At 46.2% G+C, this 19,043-nt stretch overlaps 1 protein-coding gene across 3 annotated transcripts in view; it reads right to left on the reverse strand.

Moving 5' to 3' along the window:
* The window catches only part of FAM107A (family with sequence similarity 107 member A), an 81,172-nt gene that overhangs the window by 3,157 nt on the left and 58,972 nt on the right, over positions 1-19,043 (reverse strand). For 2 of the 3 annotated variants that reach the window (XM_024746489.1, XM_024746490.1), the window contains one exon: positions 1,750-1,924. In XM_024746489.1, coding sequence (XP_024602257.1) covers positions 1,750-1,924 — 175 coding nt within the window. Of the gene's footprint in view, positions 1-1,749; positions 1,925-17,719; positions 17,827-19,043 lie in introns of those variants that run through there. The other variant, XM_024746491.1, reaches the window with a different exon arrangement.

The raw sequence follows: 19,043 nt of genomic DNA on the forward strand, positions 1-19,043 counted from the left end.
CCACCCAGGGCTACACCCTGCACAGACATCAACCTATACCATTACATCGTGCAGTCCTCCTGCTAGCCCGGGGAGGTGAAACCATTACTGTCCCATTATACCCGGAAGGGAAGCGAGGCTCCTAGGATTTAAGACACCAGCTATGAAGGGACTGAATGAGGATTTGCACCTACGCCTGTCTAAGTTCAGAGGATATTACTGGTTATTTTCTCAGGATGAGTTTCTAGAGGTAGAGCTGCTGGGTCAGGTGCTTTTAAAAGATTTTGGATACATAGTCCCGTCTTGTTCCTTAGAAAAGATTATCCACTTTATACTTCCATCAACAGTATACGAGAGCATCTGTTTCTCCCTATTGTCACTATCCGATCTTTTTGTATTTGAGAATCTAGCAGGCAAAAAATATCTGGTTTTCCTTTGTTTCTTTGATTGCTAGTCACATGGACCAGCCTTGGAGATGTTTGCCAGCTACTTGCATTTCTTCTTTTGCGACCTAACCATACCTATCATTCTTTCCTTATGAATTTACAAGAGATACATATATTTTTTTATCATTTATATTGCAAATATTTCCCCTGATTTGTCTTTAGGCTTTTGTTTAATTGTGATTTTAAACGGGATGACTCTAAAAGGCAACCTGAGAAAATACTCATACTACACAGTCAGCCCTTTGTTTCCGCGGATCAAATCGGTGGTTGGCTGACTCCGGGGATACGGAGGGCTGGCTGTACTATGTATGCCATTTTAAATACATAAGGGACTGGAGCATCTGTGGATTTGGGGTTCTGTGGGGGGTTCCGGAACCAACCCTGTGTGGATACAGGGGGTGGGTACAACACGGAGGAGGCAAAGTGAGATCTGAGGAAGGGATGTTGGGCACAGCTGAAAACAAGAATGAAAATCACAGCCAGCGCCAATACCAAAAACGGCCAGCAGAGGGAGCGTCAAAGGCACTGCGGCCTTTGTCCTGGTGGTCTGGCCTCGGAGGGGCGGAAAGCTCAGCCTCCCTCGCCCCTTCCCCACAATCCCTCTCAATAATCCAGTCCCAGTCCTGATGCTCCAAGCCTGCCTTGCTCCTTGCATGCTCCTGGCCTCCTTGCTCCACTCATACCCCCTCCACGACCGTGACACCCCTGCTTGAGACCCTTCACAGGTCCACATGTGTCTTCTGAACTACCTTACAATCTTTGCTCCAGCCACTCTGAGCTACTCCTGTCTCCTGTCCGTTCGCACATGCTTATCCATCTGCTGGGAACATACTTGCTTCTACCGGCCAATGTCCCCCTCCTAAGCTGGCTGACTTGTGCCCACCCTTCGGGCCTTGACCTCATGGTGGAAGTGATGGAGGAAGTGATGGTATCTTGGAACACTGCCTGGCGGCTCCTCTGGGGTCGCAGGCCCATTTATGGCCCCATCCAAGCACCCATCCTACCACCTGGTTATGCATCTATCTCCTCTGTGAGGGCAGGAACTGGGTCCCATTCCTTCTTGTAGCCCCAAGTCTGGGCACGGTGCCTCACACATGGTAAATGCACCTCGAGGGCAGCTACAGGTAGGTAGCTGGGTGGGAGAACAGGGCCTTTGGACCTTCACAGTGTCTGCTGGTGACCATGTGGGGCGCCCTTTGACCTCCTCAGCCTCTAGGAGCCCTAGGATGACTACCAGGCCTGCCTTTCATGAGGGGCACCTCCCCGCGCCTCAGCAGGCCTGAGGCGGTGCTTGCCAGACTAGGCAGCCGAACTCCACTCCCACCTTCTGTGATTCATGAGCAGCTCTCGGTGCAGCTCCTGGTGGCTCCGGGAGGCCTTCACGGGGTTCAGCAGCTTCTTGGGCTTGATGAGCTCCGGGTTCCACTCTCTGTATTCTTGCCGGGCCATCAGGCCTCCGATGTCTGCCCGCTCCCTCTGGATCTCCGAGTACATGGAGGCTGTAGAAGTGACAGGGGAGTTGGTCAGAGCTGGGCCCACAGTCTCACCCATTCTCCTGGGCACAGCTGAAGGGCAAGGGTTTTGGTGTTAGATGGATCTCAGCTCACTGTGCGGGCCTGGGCAAGCTACTTGCCTTTCCGAGCCTTGGTTTCCTCATTTGTGAAATGAAGATAGTTGAGCCTGTGCACAGGGTTGTAAGGACTGGAGATGATGGCTGTAAACTGGGGTATAGAAAAGTGCTACTTTTCTTGACCCCTAAAAGTGGGGTCACAAAGTGTATGGGTTGACACGTGCAAATGTTTTTGGCCTGACTTTGAAAAAAAAACTTTTCCCTCCTATAAAAGGAATTCTGTTTCTCATTGAGCTTGTATCAGAAAAAGAAAAGATATTTAAAAAGAACAATATGTACTTGTTAAGGATAATTTGGATAAATGCAGTGATCAAAAGAAAATATCACCCCTTATTGTCCAACTTCCCTATCTGTAGTTCCAAATTTCCTCATGGACATGTCCAGCTTTTCACTTTCTCCAGACCAAAGAGGAGGATATGAAATCCCAGGACTGCCATGTCTACTTACAAAGGGGTGGGAGTGGGGATTTTTTTTTTTTTTTTTGCAGTATGCGGGCCTCTCACTGTTGTGGCCTCTCCCGTTGCAGAGCACAGGCTCCGGACGCGCAGGCTCAGCGGCCCTGGCTCACGGGCCCAGCTGCTCCCCGGCATGTGGGATCTTCCCGGACCGGGGCACGAACCCGTGTCCCCTGCATCAGCAGGTGGACTCTCAACCGCTGAGCCACCCGGGAAGCCCGAGGGTGGGGATTTTTAAGAAAAAGTCTCAAGAGGGTGACACAGACTGGCCATTAGCTGCATGTAGTATAGGCCTTGGCTCTGCTCCCTTCATGAGTCCCGCTTTTCTGAGGTTGAGCCTCTACTATACGCTAGGCATTGGCAGTGTCTGGTCTGTTATATAGTAGTCACTCAATAAATATTTGTTGGCAATTTATAATAAAAGCTTTGAGGTTGTACAGATGAGAAAACTGATGCTCAGGGAGGTTGGTCTTGGGGAACCAGTGCTTTAAGGCATGTGGTTTCCATGATGCAACTGAGGGGCTGTGTTCCCACTGCATACGTCAGGCTCTAGTCCCCCTCTTAAAAACCACCAACCACCATGTTGCCTGTGGACAGACCCTCACTTCTTCCCTCCCACTGGGAAGAGGATGAAAGCCATTTTCTGCTTGATGAACAGGAGTTCTCCAAGTAAACTAGACAGGGATGGTGGTCTGTGCAAGAACCTGGAAGTGGGTAATAGGTCAGTGGGGTTGGAAAACACAGGAGGAGGGGGTTTGATGGGGTGCAGATTGCAAGGTGACATGTTAGGGAATGTGGGCATCAAAGGGGAGATGATGCTTTGCAAATGGTAGCACTCCAGACACATGTTTGGCATTTCTCTTAGTACGTACTGCCGGGTGCTGTGAGGAGGATTGAGACCCCATTTGTAAAGATGCTGTGTAAACTGAGAAAAGTGTTAATCTTGCTACATCCAAAATATCTTATAATAATTAAGTGTCAGAGCCTAGAGACAGGGTTGCTAATTTTCTTTCTTGAATTCCCATTCTCAAAACTACTTCTCAAATGAGAATTCTAATTAATTTTGTCTTCTTTTTTCAGAAGGCTATTTGTTTTTCAGGTTATACCTTTCTTAATTTTTTGGTCCTTAAAAAATGATTGTGGTAGGGTTTAGTAGTTAGTTAAAAATGGGCACTTGACAAACAGTTGGCTATATCAACTCCCTCCTCCTTTAAAAATGTGGATATTTTCTTAGTCTGAGATTAAGTTGTTTGGGAGCCACTGTGTTAGAATATCTTGATTCAGATTGGAGTTTGGGGAATTTTTCCCCCTTCCACTGCCTTTTCCCATTACCAAGTCTCACCAGTCCTTTATCTGAGTAATTCTTAGCTACACTCTTTTCTTCCTATGTGCTCAGCTCTCATCTTTCCCAGCCCATTATCACACCACACTAATTGCTTCAGCTCCTTGGCTAGTCGTCCTGCCCTTAATTCCTGTGTGCCCCAAACCTTCCAAAGCTTCATAATTTTTATCAGTCACACCATCTTTAAAACAACTAACTGTATGTTGCCAAAGCAATGAGTTAAGAAACAGAAATAAATTATATAACTTTAGGAAAGGAGAGGGCAGAATTAATATTTGCGTAAGATATCACTATACGCACCCAGAATTCCCAAATGAATTAACAGAAAAACTTTTGGAACTAATGAGAAAATTCAAGTGTGGCCAGATACAAAACGGGTCCACAAAACCAAGAGCTCCTGCATAACAGGAATGGCCATTGAGAAAGTACACAATCATACAATTATTCATTCATCCTACCATATGTTAGAGTTTCTATAATCTGCCAGGTATGGTGGTAGACAGAGATGAACTAAACAGGCGAGGCTCCCACTCCCACAGAGCTGACATTCTGCTAGGGAGGCAGACAGCAAACATGTACACAAACCAACAAAAATAAATGACTGCAAATCGCGAGGAGCCTGCTCAGGGAATTGGGGGGTGGTGGCGGGCGGCGCTAGGATAGAGACTAACAGGAGGACCCTCCTTCAGCCAGGTGCAGCAAGAGGGCCTCTCTGGGAGGTGACCTTTAAGATCTGACGGTTGAGAAGGAAGAGGGAGCCTGTGTGGGGCAGAGGGAACAGCATGTGTGACTCACGTACCTTGAACAAGCTAAGTCTGTTCAGGAAACAAAAAGGCATACTGTGCCTGCAGTGGCGTGAGGGGGTGACAGGGGGAGAGCATGGAGTGAGGGTGGACGGGTGGTTTCAAGCTGGGGAAAGATCGCCTCTGATTTGATTTTAAGAAGGTCATTCTCACTGCTGTGTGGGGGAAAAACTGTGAGCAGGTTTTGGGAATTTTTGATATGACTTTGGTTTCTTTTACTTCCAATGGGCAGCCTCTGTCTTTCCCATTAAATTCCAGAGGAAAAACATCTGACTGGCCAGGCTGCGGACCTTCATTTCAAAGGTCATCCGCGAGCCAATGAGTTGGCTGCCCGGGGGCCAGTCCTCAGCCCAGCAGGGACCACACAGGATCGTGCTTACAAGGGGGTCCTGCGTTTTCATTTTGCACTGGGCCCTGCAAATTATGTAGCCAGTCCTGCACCCCAGGTCCGATCATTGACCAGCTCTGGTTCAAGGATCTGCTCTAGGCATATTTAAAAAAAAAAAAAAAAAAAATCAGTGGTGAGGTGTGACAGATGATGTTTTGCTGAGACCAGGGTGGTGTGGTCACTGAGGCAGGAATCCTGAAGGATGTGGCTGGTTCTTTAGCTCAGAGCTGCAACTTGGGAAGACTGCTGCCGTTGCCAGTTAGTGCTCTAAGCTCCAGCAAACACGTGTGAGATCCATGGACGTGTGTGTGTGTGGCCCCCAGGGTTTAGACAGCTGCTGAGCCAACCTTCCTGCCTTTAATTTAATTAAAAGAGGCCTCCATGTAGAAGAGCCTCACATAGGTGTTGGAATAAAAGAGGCTGCTCAACAAAGCACAGGAGCTAGGCCAGGAAAATCGGGCTCTCTTGGGGATCAGCTGGGCCCCCTGAGCAGAGGAGGGGTCCATTCTCAGGGCTGCCCTGGCCAGGTCTCTCAGGCTGCTGGGGTGTCCTTAGAGATCGGAGACTTTTGGGGAGGTGGCCGTGATGGGGCAAAGATGCGAGGTAAGGTGAGCGTAAGATCATCTCTGAAAAGAAAAAGGTGAACGCCCCCAGGAAGAGCTGGCAGGGAAGAAGACCCTTTGAGGAGAAAGTGGAGGAGCTACTGAATGTCCTTCACTGGTTGTCAAAGAAAGGCAGAATAACGACCCAGCAAACACGTGTGAGATCCATGGACGTGTGTGTGTGGCCCCCAGGGTTTAGACAGCTGCTGAGCCAACCTTCCTGCCTTTAATTTAATTAAAAGAGGCCTCCATGTAGAAGAGCCTCACATAGGTGTTGGAATAAAAGAGGCTGCTCAACAAAGCACAGGAGCTAGGCCAGGAAAATCGGGCTCTCTTGGGGATCAGCTGGGCCCCCTGAGCAGAGGAGGGGTCCATTCTCAGGGCTGCCCTGGCCAGGTCTCTCAGGCTGCTGGGGTGTCCTTAGAGATCGGAGACTTTTGGGGAGGTGGCCGTGATGGGGCAAAGATGCGAGGTAAGGTGAGCGTAAGATCATCTCTGAAAAGAAAAAGGTGAACGCCCCCAGGAAGAGCTGGCAGGGAAGAAGACCCTTTGAGGAGAAAGTTGAGGAGCTACTGAATGTCCTTCACTGGTTGTCAAAGAAAGGCAGAATAACGTTGGAGCCATTAGAACCTGGGTTGAATGCTGGCTCAGCCCGTTCCTAGCCATGGGCAAGTGTACCTATCCTCTGCAGCAGGAGTCCAAAAGCTACAGTCTTTGGGTCAAATCCAGCCCCTTGGGAACAAAGCCACACCCACTCATTACTTATTGTGTGCGGCTGCTTCCTCTAGAACAGCAGCGTGGAGGAGGTGTGACAGCTGCTCTTGATCAGCACCCTTCTTCATGAGGTTGTTACAAAACAAAGGAGGTGACGCTTGCATGGTGCTTGGCACGTTAGTGCCTAGCACTGAGTCGAGGACTCAATAAGTGCCGGCTACTAGAGCTGCCACATACAGTGAGGCAGGCTGTGCACTGAACAACTCCAGGGCCTCACTCCTATAGAGGAAACTATGAGTGGGGCCACCTCGTTAGCCGTTATTAATAAGCACTCTTAAAATATCCAACTTCTAGTCTTGGATTGAGCATTCTCCTTAAACACTACTAGTTAAATCAGTGGATTTTAACCCTGGCTGCATACTGACATCCTCAGAGGGAGTTTAAAAACTACCAATGTCTGAGTCCTACCCTGGGATTCTGATTTAACTGGCCTGGGAGACAGCTTGGCCTTTGGGATTTTAAAAAACTCCCCCAGGGGGTGGAGATAAGATGGCAGAGTAGAAGGACATGAGCTCACCTCCTCTCATGGAAACACCAAAGTCACAACTAACTGCTGAACAACCGTCAACAAAAGAATGCTGGGTGACTGTACCAGCATCCTGGGTGGCGACCGAGACCCAGATATTTGGAGCTGCCGGATGTCACATCACATCATGGGAGAGGACTTTCCAAGATGGCAGAGGAGGCCATGGAGTTCATCTCTCCCCACAGACACATCAAGAATACACTTACAGGGCTTCCCTGGTGGCGCAGTAGTTGGGACTCCGCCTGCCGATGCAGGGGACGCGGGTTCATGCCCCGGTCCGGGAGGATCCCACATATGCCGCGGAGCGGCTGGGCCCGTGAGCCATGGCCGCTGAGCCTGCGTGTCCGGAGCCTGTGCTCCACAACGGGAGAGGCCCGCGTACCGCAAAAAAAAAGAATACATCTACAAATGGAACAGGTCTCACAGAGCACCTGATGAACACTAGCAGAGGACCCCCAGACACCTAAAAGGATAAGAAAGATCCCCACATAACCGGGTAGGACAAACAAAAGAAGAAGGGAAAAGGAAGAGGAGAGGGAGCAGGATGGGACCTGTGCCCCTGGTGGGGAGCTGAAGGTGAGGAGAGGTTGCTCATCTGGGGAAGGCCCCTCACCGGCGGGGAGATCAGCTGGGACAGAAGGGGAGCCTCGGGGGCTCGGAGGAGAGCCCAGCGACCAGTCCGTGGCTGTCAGGACAGGTAGAGACCTACACAGATGGTCCGTGCCACAGCCCTGCATACCCCAGCCTGAGATGGGTGTCCACCGGTGCTCACCGGGGCTGGAATGTGGGGTTTGGAGAACAGACCTGGGGAGGGGACTGCTGTTGGCCGTGAGAAGACAGCCTGAGGGGATAGGACTGAGGAGCTCCTGCCCCGGGCAGCCTGCTCTCCCTGAGCGCTGCCTCGGCTCCTTCCTGCCCGATGGGCTCGTGTGCTCCGGCACGCTCTGGAGCAGACTCTGGTGGGGGGGACACACACAGAGGTGGGGCTGAAACCACAGCCGAGCACTGTGTGACTAAGGGGCCAGAGGCCCTGTGGCTAAGGAAGAACAGCTGAAATCTCTCCTCGTGGCTGTGTGAACCATGCAGATACACGTCCACTGACGGCTTCCTAAATTCAGCACCTGTGAAACATCAGAAAGGACAGCAAGGGCTCCTGCAGCTGGGACGGGTCTGGCTTTAGCAGTTGTGGGCTCTGTGGGCACGTACACTTGGGGGCTGGGCTAGGCCAGAGTCTGAGCTGCCTCCACAGCTCCCACCGTGGGTCCAGGTGCATGACTACTGCAGTCCTGGGACCTGACCTCAGTGGACCTGCACCAGTGGCCTGGTGAAAACAACATCTAAGAGTCAACAAGGCCAATTGCTGGCATACCCGCAGTTAAGGTGGGACTGAGAGCAGTGCCAGCAAGTGTACTTTGTGAGCCTGTACAACAGGCGAAAGGGGACACAACAGAGCACGTTCACAGGTGAACAGCTCCAGAGGAGGACTACGCAGTGGCTTCTCTACCATTGGGAGTTCTCCAGTCCCATTCACCTCACACTGCAGATCAGAGACACAGCTAAGAAACAGATTTACGGGCCTCTACTCCAACAACTAGGGAGCAGACTCTGCCCCTGACAGGGCAGTGACAACCACAGAGCAAAGGGGAGGCCTCACGCAATAGCCAGGGCAGGCTCTGGTCGCCAGAACACCAGTCAAACCCCCTATCAAGGGGATAATGGCACAAGCCTCAGGACCAACCTCACCCACCAGGGCGCAGACACCAGAAGCAAGAGGAATTATGATCCTGCAGCCTGCAGAAAGGAGACCGCAAACGCAGTAAGTTAGACAAAATGAGACGATAAAGAAATACGTTGCAGGTGAAGGTGCAAGATAAAAACCTATAAGAACTAAATGAAGAGGAGATAGGCAATCTACCTGAAAAAGAATTCAGAGTAATGACAGTAAAGAGGATCCAAGATCTTGGAAAAAGAATGGAGGCACAGATCAAGAAGGTACAAGAAATGTTTAAAAAAGACCTAGAACTAAAGAACAAACAATCAGTGATGACAACACAATAAGTGAAATGAAAAATACACTAGAAGGAATCAATAGCAGAATAACTGAGGCAGAAGACCAGATAAGTGAGCTGGAAGACAGAATGGAGGAAATCACTGCCACAGAACAGAATAAAGAATGAAAAGAAATGAGGAAAGTCTCAGAGGCCTCTGGGACAACATTAAATGCAACAACATTCAAATTATAGGGGTCCAAGAAGAAGAAGAAAAAGAGAAAGGGCCGGAGGAAATATCTGAAGAGATTATAGTCAAAAACTTCCCTAACATGGCAAAGGAAACACCCAAGTCCAGGAAGCACATAGAGTTCCACACAGGATAAACCCAAGGAGGAACATGCCGAGACACATATTAATCAAAGTAACAAAAATTAAATACAAAGAAAAAATATTGGGAAAAGCAACAAATGCCACACAAAGGAATTCCCATAACATTATCAGTTGATACTGATAAACTCTGCAGGCCAGAGGGAGTGGCAGGCTGTATTTAAAATGATGAAAGGGAAGAGCCCACAGCCAAGAAAACTCTACCCGGCAAGGCTCTCATTCAGATTTGACGGAGAAATCAAAAGCTTTACAGACAAGTTAAGAGAATTCAGCACCACCAAACCAGCATTATAACAAATGCTAAAGGAACTTCTCTGGGGGTAGGGGAGAGAGGCCACAACTAAAAAAAGGAAAGCTCAATGGTAAAGGCAAAAATACAGTAAAAGCAGGAAATCATCTATATACAAGTATGATATCAAAACCAGTAACTGTGAGAAGAGAGTACAAATGCAGGAAATGGGAATTACATTTGAAATTAAGAGACCAGCAACTTAAAACAACCTTGTGTGTATGTATGTGTATATATAGACTGCTTTATCAAAACCTCATGGGAAATGCAAACCAAAAGACTATATAATAGATACACACACACACACACACAAAAAGCAACCCAAACACAACACTAAAGATGGTCATCAAACCACAAGAGAACAAAAGAAGAAGGGAAGAAAAAAGACCTACAAAAACAAACCCAAAACAATTAAGAAAATGGTAATAAGAACATACATATTGATAATTACCTTAAATGTAAATGGATTAAATGCTCCAACCAAAAGACAGAGACTGGCTGAATGGATACAAAAACAAGACCTGTATATATGCTGTCTACAAGAGACCCACTTCAGATCTAGGGACACATACAGACTGAAAATGAGGGGATGGAAAAAGACATTCCATGCAGATGGAAGTCAAAAGAAAGCTGGAGTAGCAGTACTCATATCAGACAAAATGGACTTTAAAATAAAGAGTGTTACAAGAGACAAGGAAGGACACTACATAATGATCAAGGACCCATGCAAATGGAAGTCAAAAGAAAGCTGGAGTAGCAGTACTCATATCAGACAAAATAGACTTTAAAATAAAGAGTGTTACAAGAGACAAGGAAGGACACTACATAATGATCAAGGGATCACTCCAAGAAGAAGATATAACAATTGTAAATATATATGCACCCAATTTAGGAGCACCTCAATATATAAGGCAAATGCTAACAGCCATAAATGGGGAAATCAATAGTAATACAATAATAGCAGAGGGCTTTAATACCCCACTTAAACAAATGGATGTATCATCCAGACAGAAAATTAATAAGGACACACAGGCCTTAAATGACACATTAGATCAGATAGACTTAATTGACATATATAGGGCTTTCCATCTGAAAGCAGTAGAATACACTTTCTTCTCAAGTGTACATGGAACATTCTCCAGGATAGATCACATCTTGGATCACAAATCAATCCTTGGTATTTTAAGAAAATGAAATTATATCAAGCAGGTTTTCCAACTGCAATGCTATGAAATTAGAAATCATTCTAATAAATTAGAAATCTAATTATTGTATTAGAAATCAATTACAGGGAAAAAACTGTAAAAAACATAAACACATGGAGGCTAAACAATATGTTACTAAATAATCAATTGATCACTGAAGAAATTAAAGAGGAAATAAAAAAATACCTAGAGACAAATGACAATGAAAACACGACAATCCAAAACCTATGGGATACAGCAAAAGCAGTTCTAAGAGGGATGTTTATAGCAATACAGTCCTACCTCAAGAAACAGGAAAAATCTCAAACAACCTAACCTTACACCTAATGCAACTAAAGAAAGAAGAACAAACAAAACCCAAAGTTAGTAGAAGGAAAGAAATCATAAGGATCAGAGCAGAAATGAATGAAATAGAGATGAAGAAAACAATAGAAAACATCAATGAAATTAAAAGCTGGTTGTTTGAGAAGATAAACAAAACTTACAGACCTTTAGCCAGACTCATCAAGAAAAAAAGGGAGAAGACTCAAATCAATAAAATTAGAAATCAATAAGGAGAAGTTACAACTGACACCACAGAAATACAAAGGATCATAAGGGACTACTACAAGCAACTATATGCCAACAAAATGGACAACTTAGAAGAAATGGACAAATTCTTAGAAAGGTACAACTTTCCAAGATTGAACCAGGAAGAAATAGAAAATATGAACAGACCAATCACAAGTACTGAAATTGAAACTGTGATTAAAAATCTTCCAACAAACAAAAGTCTAGGACCAGATGGCTTCACAGGCGAGTTCTATCAAACATTTAGAGAAGAGCTAACACCTATCCTTCTGAAACTCTTCCAGAAAGCTGCAGAGGAAGGAACACTCCCAAGCTCATTCTACAAGGCCACCATCACTCTGATGCCAAAACCAAAGATATCCCCAAAAAAGAAAATTACAGGCCAATATCACTGATGAACATAGATGCAAAAACCCTCAACAAAATACTAGCAAACTGAATCCAGTAACACATTAAAAGGTTCATACACCATGATCAAGTGGGATTTATCCCAGGGATGCAAGGATTCTTCAGTATCTGAAAATAATCAGTGTGATACACCAACATTAACAGACTGAAGAATAAAAACCATCTGATCATCTCAATAGATGCAGAAAAAGCTTTTGACAAAATTCAACACCCATTTATGATAAAAATCTCTCTAGAAAGTGGGCACAGAGGGAACCTCCCTCAACATAATAAAGGCCATATATGACAAACCCACAGCAAGCATCATTCTCAATGGTGAAAAACTCAAAGCATTTCCTCTAAGATCAGGAACAAGACAAGGATGTCCACTCTCGCCACTTTTAGTTAACATAGTTTTGGAAGTCCTAGCTGTGGCAATCAGAAAAGAAAAAGAAATAAAAGGAATCCAAATTGGAAAAGAAGAAGTAAAACTGTTACTGTTTGCAAGATGACATGAGACTCTACACAGAAAGTCCTAAAGATGCTACCAGAAAACTACTAGAGGTCATCAATAAATTCAGTAAAGTTTCAGGATACAAAATTAATGCACAGGGCTTCCCTGGTGGCACAGTGGTTGGGAATGTGCCTGCCGATGCGGGGGGTGTGGGTTTGTGCCCTGGTCCGGGAGGATCCCATGTGCCGTGGGGCGGCTGGGCCCATGAGCCATGGCCGCTGGGCCTGCGCGTCCGGAGCCTGTGCTCATTTATAGCAATACAGTCCTACCTCAAGAAACAGGAAAAATCTCAAACAACCTAACCTTACACCTAATGCAACTAAAGAAAGAAGAACAAACAAAACCCAAAGTTAGTAGAAGGAAAGAAATCATAAGGATCAGAGCAGAAATGAATGAAATAGAGATGAAGAAAACAATAGAAAACATCAATGAAATTAAAAGCTGGTTGTTTGAGAAGATAAACAAAACTTACAGACCTTTAGCCAGACTCATCAAGAAAAAAAGGGAGAAGACTCAAATCAATAAAATTAGAAATCAATAAGGAGAAGTTACAACTGACACCACAGAAATACAAAGGATCATAAGGGACTACTACAAGCAACTATATGCCAACAAAATGGACAACTTAGAAGAAATGGACAAATTCTTAGAAAGGTACAACTTTCCAAGATTGAACCAGGAAGAAATAGAAAATATGAACAGACCAATCACAAGTACTGAAATTGAAACTGTGATTAAAAATCTTCCAACAAACAAAAGTCTAGGACCAGATGGCTTCACAGGCGAGTTCTATCAAACATTTAGAGAAGAGCTAACACCTATCCTTCTGAAACTCTTCCAGAAAGCTGCAGAGGAAGGAACACTCCCAAGCTCATTCTACAAGGCCACCATCACTCTGATGCCAAAACCAAAGATATCCCCAAAAAAGAAAATTACAGGCCAATATCACTGATGAACATAGATGCAAAAACCCTCAACAAAATACTAGCAAACTGAATCCAGTAACACATTAAAAGGTTCATACACCATGATCAAGTGGGATTTATCCCAGGGATGCAAGGATTCTTCAGTATCTGAAAATAATCAGTGTGATACACCAACATTAACAAACTGAAGAATAAAAACCATCTGATCATCTCAATAGACGCAGAAAAAGCTTTTGACAAAATTCAACACCCATTTATGATAAAAATCTCTCTAGAAAGTGGGCACAGAGGGAACCTCCCTCAACATAATAAAGGCCATATATGACAAACCCACAGCAAGCATCATTCTCAATGGTGAAAAACTCAAAGCATTTCCTCTAAGATCAGGAACAAGACAAGGATGTCCACTCTCACCACTTTTAGTTAACATAGTTTTGGAAGTCCTAGCTGTTGGCAATCAGAAAAGAAAAAGAAATAAAAGGAATCCAAATTGGAAAAGAAGAAGTAAAACTGTTACTGTTTGCAAGATGACATGAGACTCTACACAGAAAGTCCTAAAGATGCTACCAGAAAACTACTAGAGGTCATCAATAAATTCAGTAAAGTTTCAGGATACAAAATTAATGCACAGGGCTTCCCTGGTGGCACAGTGGTTGGGAATGTGCCTGCCGATGCGGGGGGTGTGGGTTTGTGCCCTGGTCCGGGAGGATCCCATGTGCCGTGGGGCGGCTGGGCCCATGAGCCATGGCCGCTGGGCCTGCGCGTCCGGAGCCTGTGCTCTGCGACGGGAGGGGCCACAGCAGTGGGAGGCCGGTGTACCAAAAAAAAAAAAAAAAAAAAATTAATGCACAGAAATCTCTTGCATCTGTACACTAACAACAAAAGATCAGAAAGAGAAATTAACATTCCCACCCATGGCAATTTACAAATTCAGTGCAATCCCTATCAAATTACCAATAGCATTTTTCACCAAACTGGGACAAAAAATTCCAAAATTTATATCGAAACACAAAACACCCCGAACAGCCTAAGAAATCCTGAGAAAGAAAAGTTGAGCTGGAGGAATCAGACTCCATGATCAGACTATACTACAAGCCTACAATAATTAAAACAGCATGGTACTGGCACAAAAACAAATATAGATCAATGGAACATGATAGAAAGCCCAGAAATAAACCCACATACATATGGTCAACTAATCTACAACAAAGGAGGCAAGAATTTACAATGGCGAAAAGACATTAATAGTGCTGTGAAAACCGGACAGCTACATGTAAAAGAATGAAATTAGAATACTCCCTAATACCATACACAAAAATAAACTCAAAATGCATTAAAGACCTAAAGGTAAGACTAGATACTATAACTCTTACAGGAAAACATAGGCAGAACACTCTTTGACATAAATCATAGCAATATCTTTTTCAATCCGTCTTTTAGAGTAACGACAATAAAAACAAAAACAAACAAATGGGACCTAATTAAAGTTAAAAGCTTTTGCACAACAAAGCAAACCATAAACAAAACGAAAAGACAACCCACAGAATGGGAGAAAACATTTGCAAACGATGCAGCTGACAAGGGATTAATCTCCAGAATTTACAAACAGCCCATGCAGCTCAATATCAGAAAAACAAACAAGCCAATCAAAAAATGGGCAGAAGACATAAATAGACATTTCTCCAAAGAAAACACAGATTGCCAAGAGGCACATGGCTCTTCTGATGACCCTAACATTTGCAAACGATGCAACTGACAAGGGATTAATCTCCAGAATTTACAAACAGCCCATGCAGCTCAATATCAGAAAAACAAACCAGCCAATCAAAAAATGGGCAGAAGACATAAATAGACATTTCTCCAAAGAAAACACAGATTGCCAAGAGGCACATGGCTCTTCTGATGACCCTGGAGGTCCTACAGCTCCTCCCCAGAGGCTCCACACATGTCAGCCCAGTGCCAGACAAGGCTCAGCTAGGATCACTTAATTTCTCCCAGGGTGAGTTCATCAGGCCACTGGGGCTGATGAACTATGTGGCTAATGCTAGGGTGGCAACTTTGAAATGAAACACTGGCGCCCTGCTGGCCACAGGAGAGCAATAAGGAGAGACAGAAGGGAAGTGGTGCTGATGGAGACCCAGGTCCCAGTTCATCCTGAGGATGGCTGTGGGACCCTAAGCTAAGGCTTGTGTCTCCTTCATCTGCCTTTCCCCTGCCCTGGTGGTTCTGGTTTTGTCTTTGATGGCATCAATTATAACAAATGACACATGAGGCAGTAAAGCAAAGTGGTTTAGGCAGATGTTTTGGAGGCGCCAGACTGTGTTTGGATCATCATGGTACCCCCTTCCTAGCTGTGTGACATTGGGCAAATAGCTTAACCTCTCTGAGCCCCTTTACAGTGGGAATAATGGTAGAATCTATTCACGGGGCTGTTTGGAGGGTGAAATGATATAATGTGCAAGATATGGTTAGCCCAGTGCCTGGCAGTGATACTCCTCCTGTCCTGAGGGGACCTGTGCTGAGCACTTGGCATTTGATGAAGGCTCACTCACTTGCATCTGGATCTCACAATCACCCCAGGAGGCAGCCAGTGGTAGTTTTATTATTCCCATTTTCTAAATGAGAAAACTGAGGCTCAGAGAGGCCAAGATACTTGTCCAAAGATACACAAAATAAATGGCAAAGCTAGAACCTTTAGACCCCAGATTCAGTGCTCTTTCTACCACTCCACTGTCTTCTAGGTGCAATGCGTCTTTCAGTCAACAAAGCAGGTTTACATCCCTTTTCACTCTCTGCACACTTGAGAAACCCCAATAAAGAGGCAGTGTGAGCCCATTATACAGATGAGAAAATGGAGGGCGGTAACTGAAGTACTCCTCGCCCTCTCACTGGGGAGCCCCAGCCGGGCCCCAGCTGCTTTGGGTTTAAGCCAGAATCCACAGGCCTGTCTGCCCATGGCTGGTTTTTGTTAGGAGGGGGCCCAGCTGATGGTGTTTCCTCCCGAGGGTGTTGGTCAAAGTCTTCATTCCTCTGCCCTCCCTCCCCCTGCCCTTGTTCCTTATTACTGTTCAAGCTGCTGTGTTTAGAACACAACCAGGGATCTTCTTGGTTCAACATTTCATGGGGTGGAGGGGCAGAGGAGACGAGATCCTTTTAAAATAACTACTGACCAAAGAAAAGAGGCATTCAGTAAAAGTGACAAGCGTGGCCACAGGATTTCCTAACCCTTCTTGCTTTTTTCCTCCCAGTGGGGAAAGTACCCATTTGTATTTCACTGGCCAGCAACCAAAGAACGGGGTATCTGGGAACCTCCTCCACATCTCCAGCTGCCTGTGGCCAATGCCTACAAGCCCCTGTCAGAGCTGCTTGTTCACTGGGATGCAACCTCCCCACACCATGAGAAACTGACTCGAGACAAACTTCCTGAACCTGTTGCCTTGGGTCCACTGTGACCTCCTAGTTTGGGAGAAGGTCTGGGTGGGCATTCAGGATTTCACGTCAATTCCATAGCAGAGTCCCAGGCTGGACATGGAAGGTCGCGAGCGAGGCTGGTGGGGAGTATTGTGCAGCTAGCCAGGGACCGGTGTCAGTAGGTCAGATATTCGTGCTGGCCCACCAGTGGCATGATGCCAGCCACTCCACTTGGCAAATGCCTCCAGGGGGAGATCCCGGCAGGACTTAGCACCAACAGAGCTAAGAGCCACTCAGGACCCAAGCTGACCAGAGACACAGGTACTGGGGCTGGCTCACAACTGGGAAACCACTGGGTTTGGTAGCAGTTCAAAAAAGTGACACACCCAATCCTATAACCTCTGATTTTTGGCCCAATACCAGCCTTGCCTCACACTGCAAAGTGCTAAAGCCAAATCTACCAGGAAGGCAAGCAGGTAACACGTTGCCGTGCACTCACCATGTGCCACGTACTGTGCTCAGCATTGCAGCCATATTTCATGAAATCCTTACAATAGACTGAGGAGATGGGTACTCTTGAGACCCCTTTTTACAGATGAAGAAGCTGAGGCTCCAAGGGGTCATGTAATTTTCCCAGATCCCACAGCCGGCAAATAAAGGCTCTAGAGTCTGAGCCAAGCTGTTTGACCAGTTTTCTCTCCACTGTGCCACCCGCAACACTCTGGCATTTTATCTATCAGTTCTTAAGAGAATTACAACTGCTATACTGTATGAAAATAGACTTAGGTGAGGTCACATCATGCATGAATTCAGAGTCATCTGAGCATTTAGAAGAAAGAGATCAACCAGAATGGTGGGCTGAATCTGGGCACTCCCTGCACTTCATCTCCTATCCTTTTCCCAAACCCAGGGTGCCAGGGGGCACCACCAAGTCATTTTACAGAGAGAGGACATAGCACAGGTACCTGGGCTCAAAGAGCTCTGCTCCCCTGACAGCCCACCTGGTGCTCCGAGGCTGCCCTCCATCCCCCACACCTCCTCCCTGCACTGCACCCAGCTCAGCAGCAGGTGGAAAAGAAAAGAAACCGTCTTACTTCTCAGCTGTGCCTGTGCCATTGGGAAGGGAACTCGAGCGCAGTGTTGCTGGGTCCTCACTCCACCAGAGTTCCAGACTAGCAAGGAGGGCCGCCTCCAAGGGCGGTTCCTAAAGCCCTGGGGATGAAACGTGCCACCAAGTGAGGCAGCTCCACATTCCTGTTTATTCTGGTATCAATAAAAAGGAACTGTTACTATAGTAACGGGTATTGCACTTGGTACTTGGCCACTTCCCCGATGTGGAACACCGTGTCCAGGCCACATGCCGGGGAGGCACAAATAAATACTGATTTTGTCAGACTGTTGAGGAATAAGAACACGCCAAGCTTTGTTCTGAGCGACCTAGCTCATGTAGAGGCATTTCCCTTGTTTCTAATGGGAGAGTCAGCAAGAATGCATTCTGGTATTTCCCTGATGGAGAGGGAGCCAGGCTTCCTGCTGCAGTGTTCAACTCTTCAGGAGAAAATGGCTCTCAGTGCAAAAGGAGGGGAAACTATGCTGGGTCAGGTCCAGGGCATCCACTTATGGGCCAGAAACTCCATCCATGTTATTTACACGTTACCCTGAACTTCATCTGAACATCAGACAGGAGCCAACAGGACGTTGCACAGGAGAGAGCGGGGCAGTAGAAGCTGACCGGCTCTGGGCCAGGCCGGTCCTCGTGTAATTCCCTGCTCGGCTTGGGCACCAGCCCCTTTGGCAGCCAGTTAACACCCCTGAGCCTTGGTTTCTGTGTTTGTCAAATGTGGAGAACAGGGTGATTGAGAGGAAACACAGATGATATGACATTTGTGAAAGCATGTAGTCAATGCTCAGCAAGTAGGACTCTTCCTACAGAGAGAGCTGGACTCAATGTGATCAGAGGGCAGGGCCCCAGCATGCAGCACTGTGCTTGGCAGAATCTGTGTTCCATAGATCTTGGTTCAATGAGTCAATGTGTGAGTCTGAAAATAAAGAACGTGTGTAGATGCTGAAGGCCAACATGGGTACTTACAGATAACAAAGGCATTCTCCTAATTTCAGGATCAGTGTTCACCTGAAAATGTGGAAGTGTTTTCTGGCTTTTGCTGTCATTCTTAATCCTCTAGCAAGGAAGCTGGCATCTACCAGTTAAACTTGGCCCTTTTCCCACCTTTACTGCCTCGTGAAGAGTCTTGGTTGGCTGGGAAGTGATTAGGCCCAGGACATACATCAAGTATGAATGCAGGCATTAAAAATGCAATTTTGCTTCTATAAATATATTAGCAAACTGAATTCAACAACACATAAAAAGGACCATACACCATTATCAAGCTGGATTCATTCCAGAGTCACAAGGATGGT

The sequence above is a fragment of the Neophocaena asiaeorientalis genome, unplaced genomic scaffold, assembly GCF_003031525.2.
Source record: "Neophocaena asiaeorientalis asiaeorientalis breed wild unplaced genomic scaffold, Neophocaena_asiaeorientalis_V1.1 scaffold251, whole genome shotgun sequence".
NCBI lineage: Eukaryota > Metazoa > Chordata > Mammalia > Artiodactyla > Phocoenidae > Neophocaena > Neophocaena asiaeorientalis.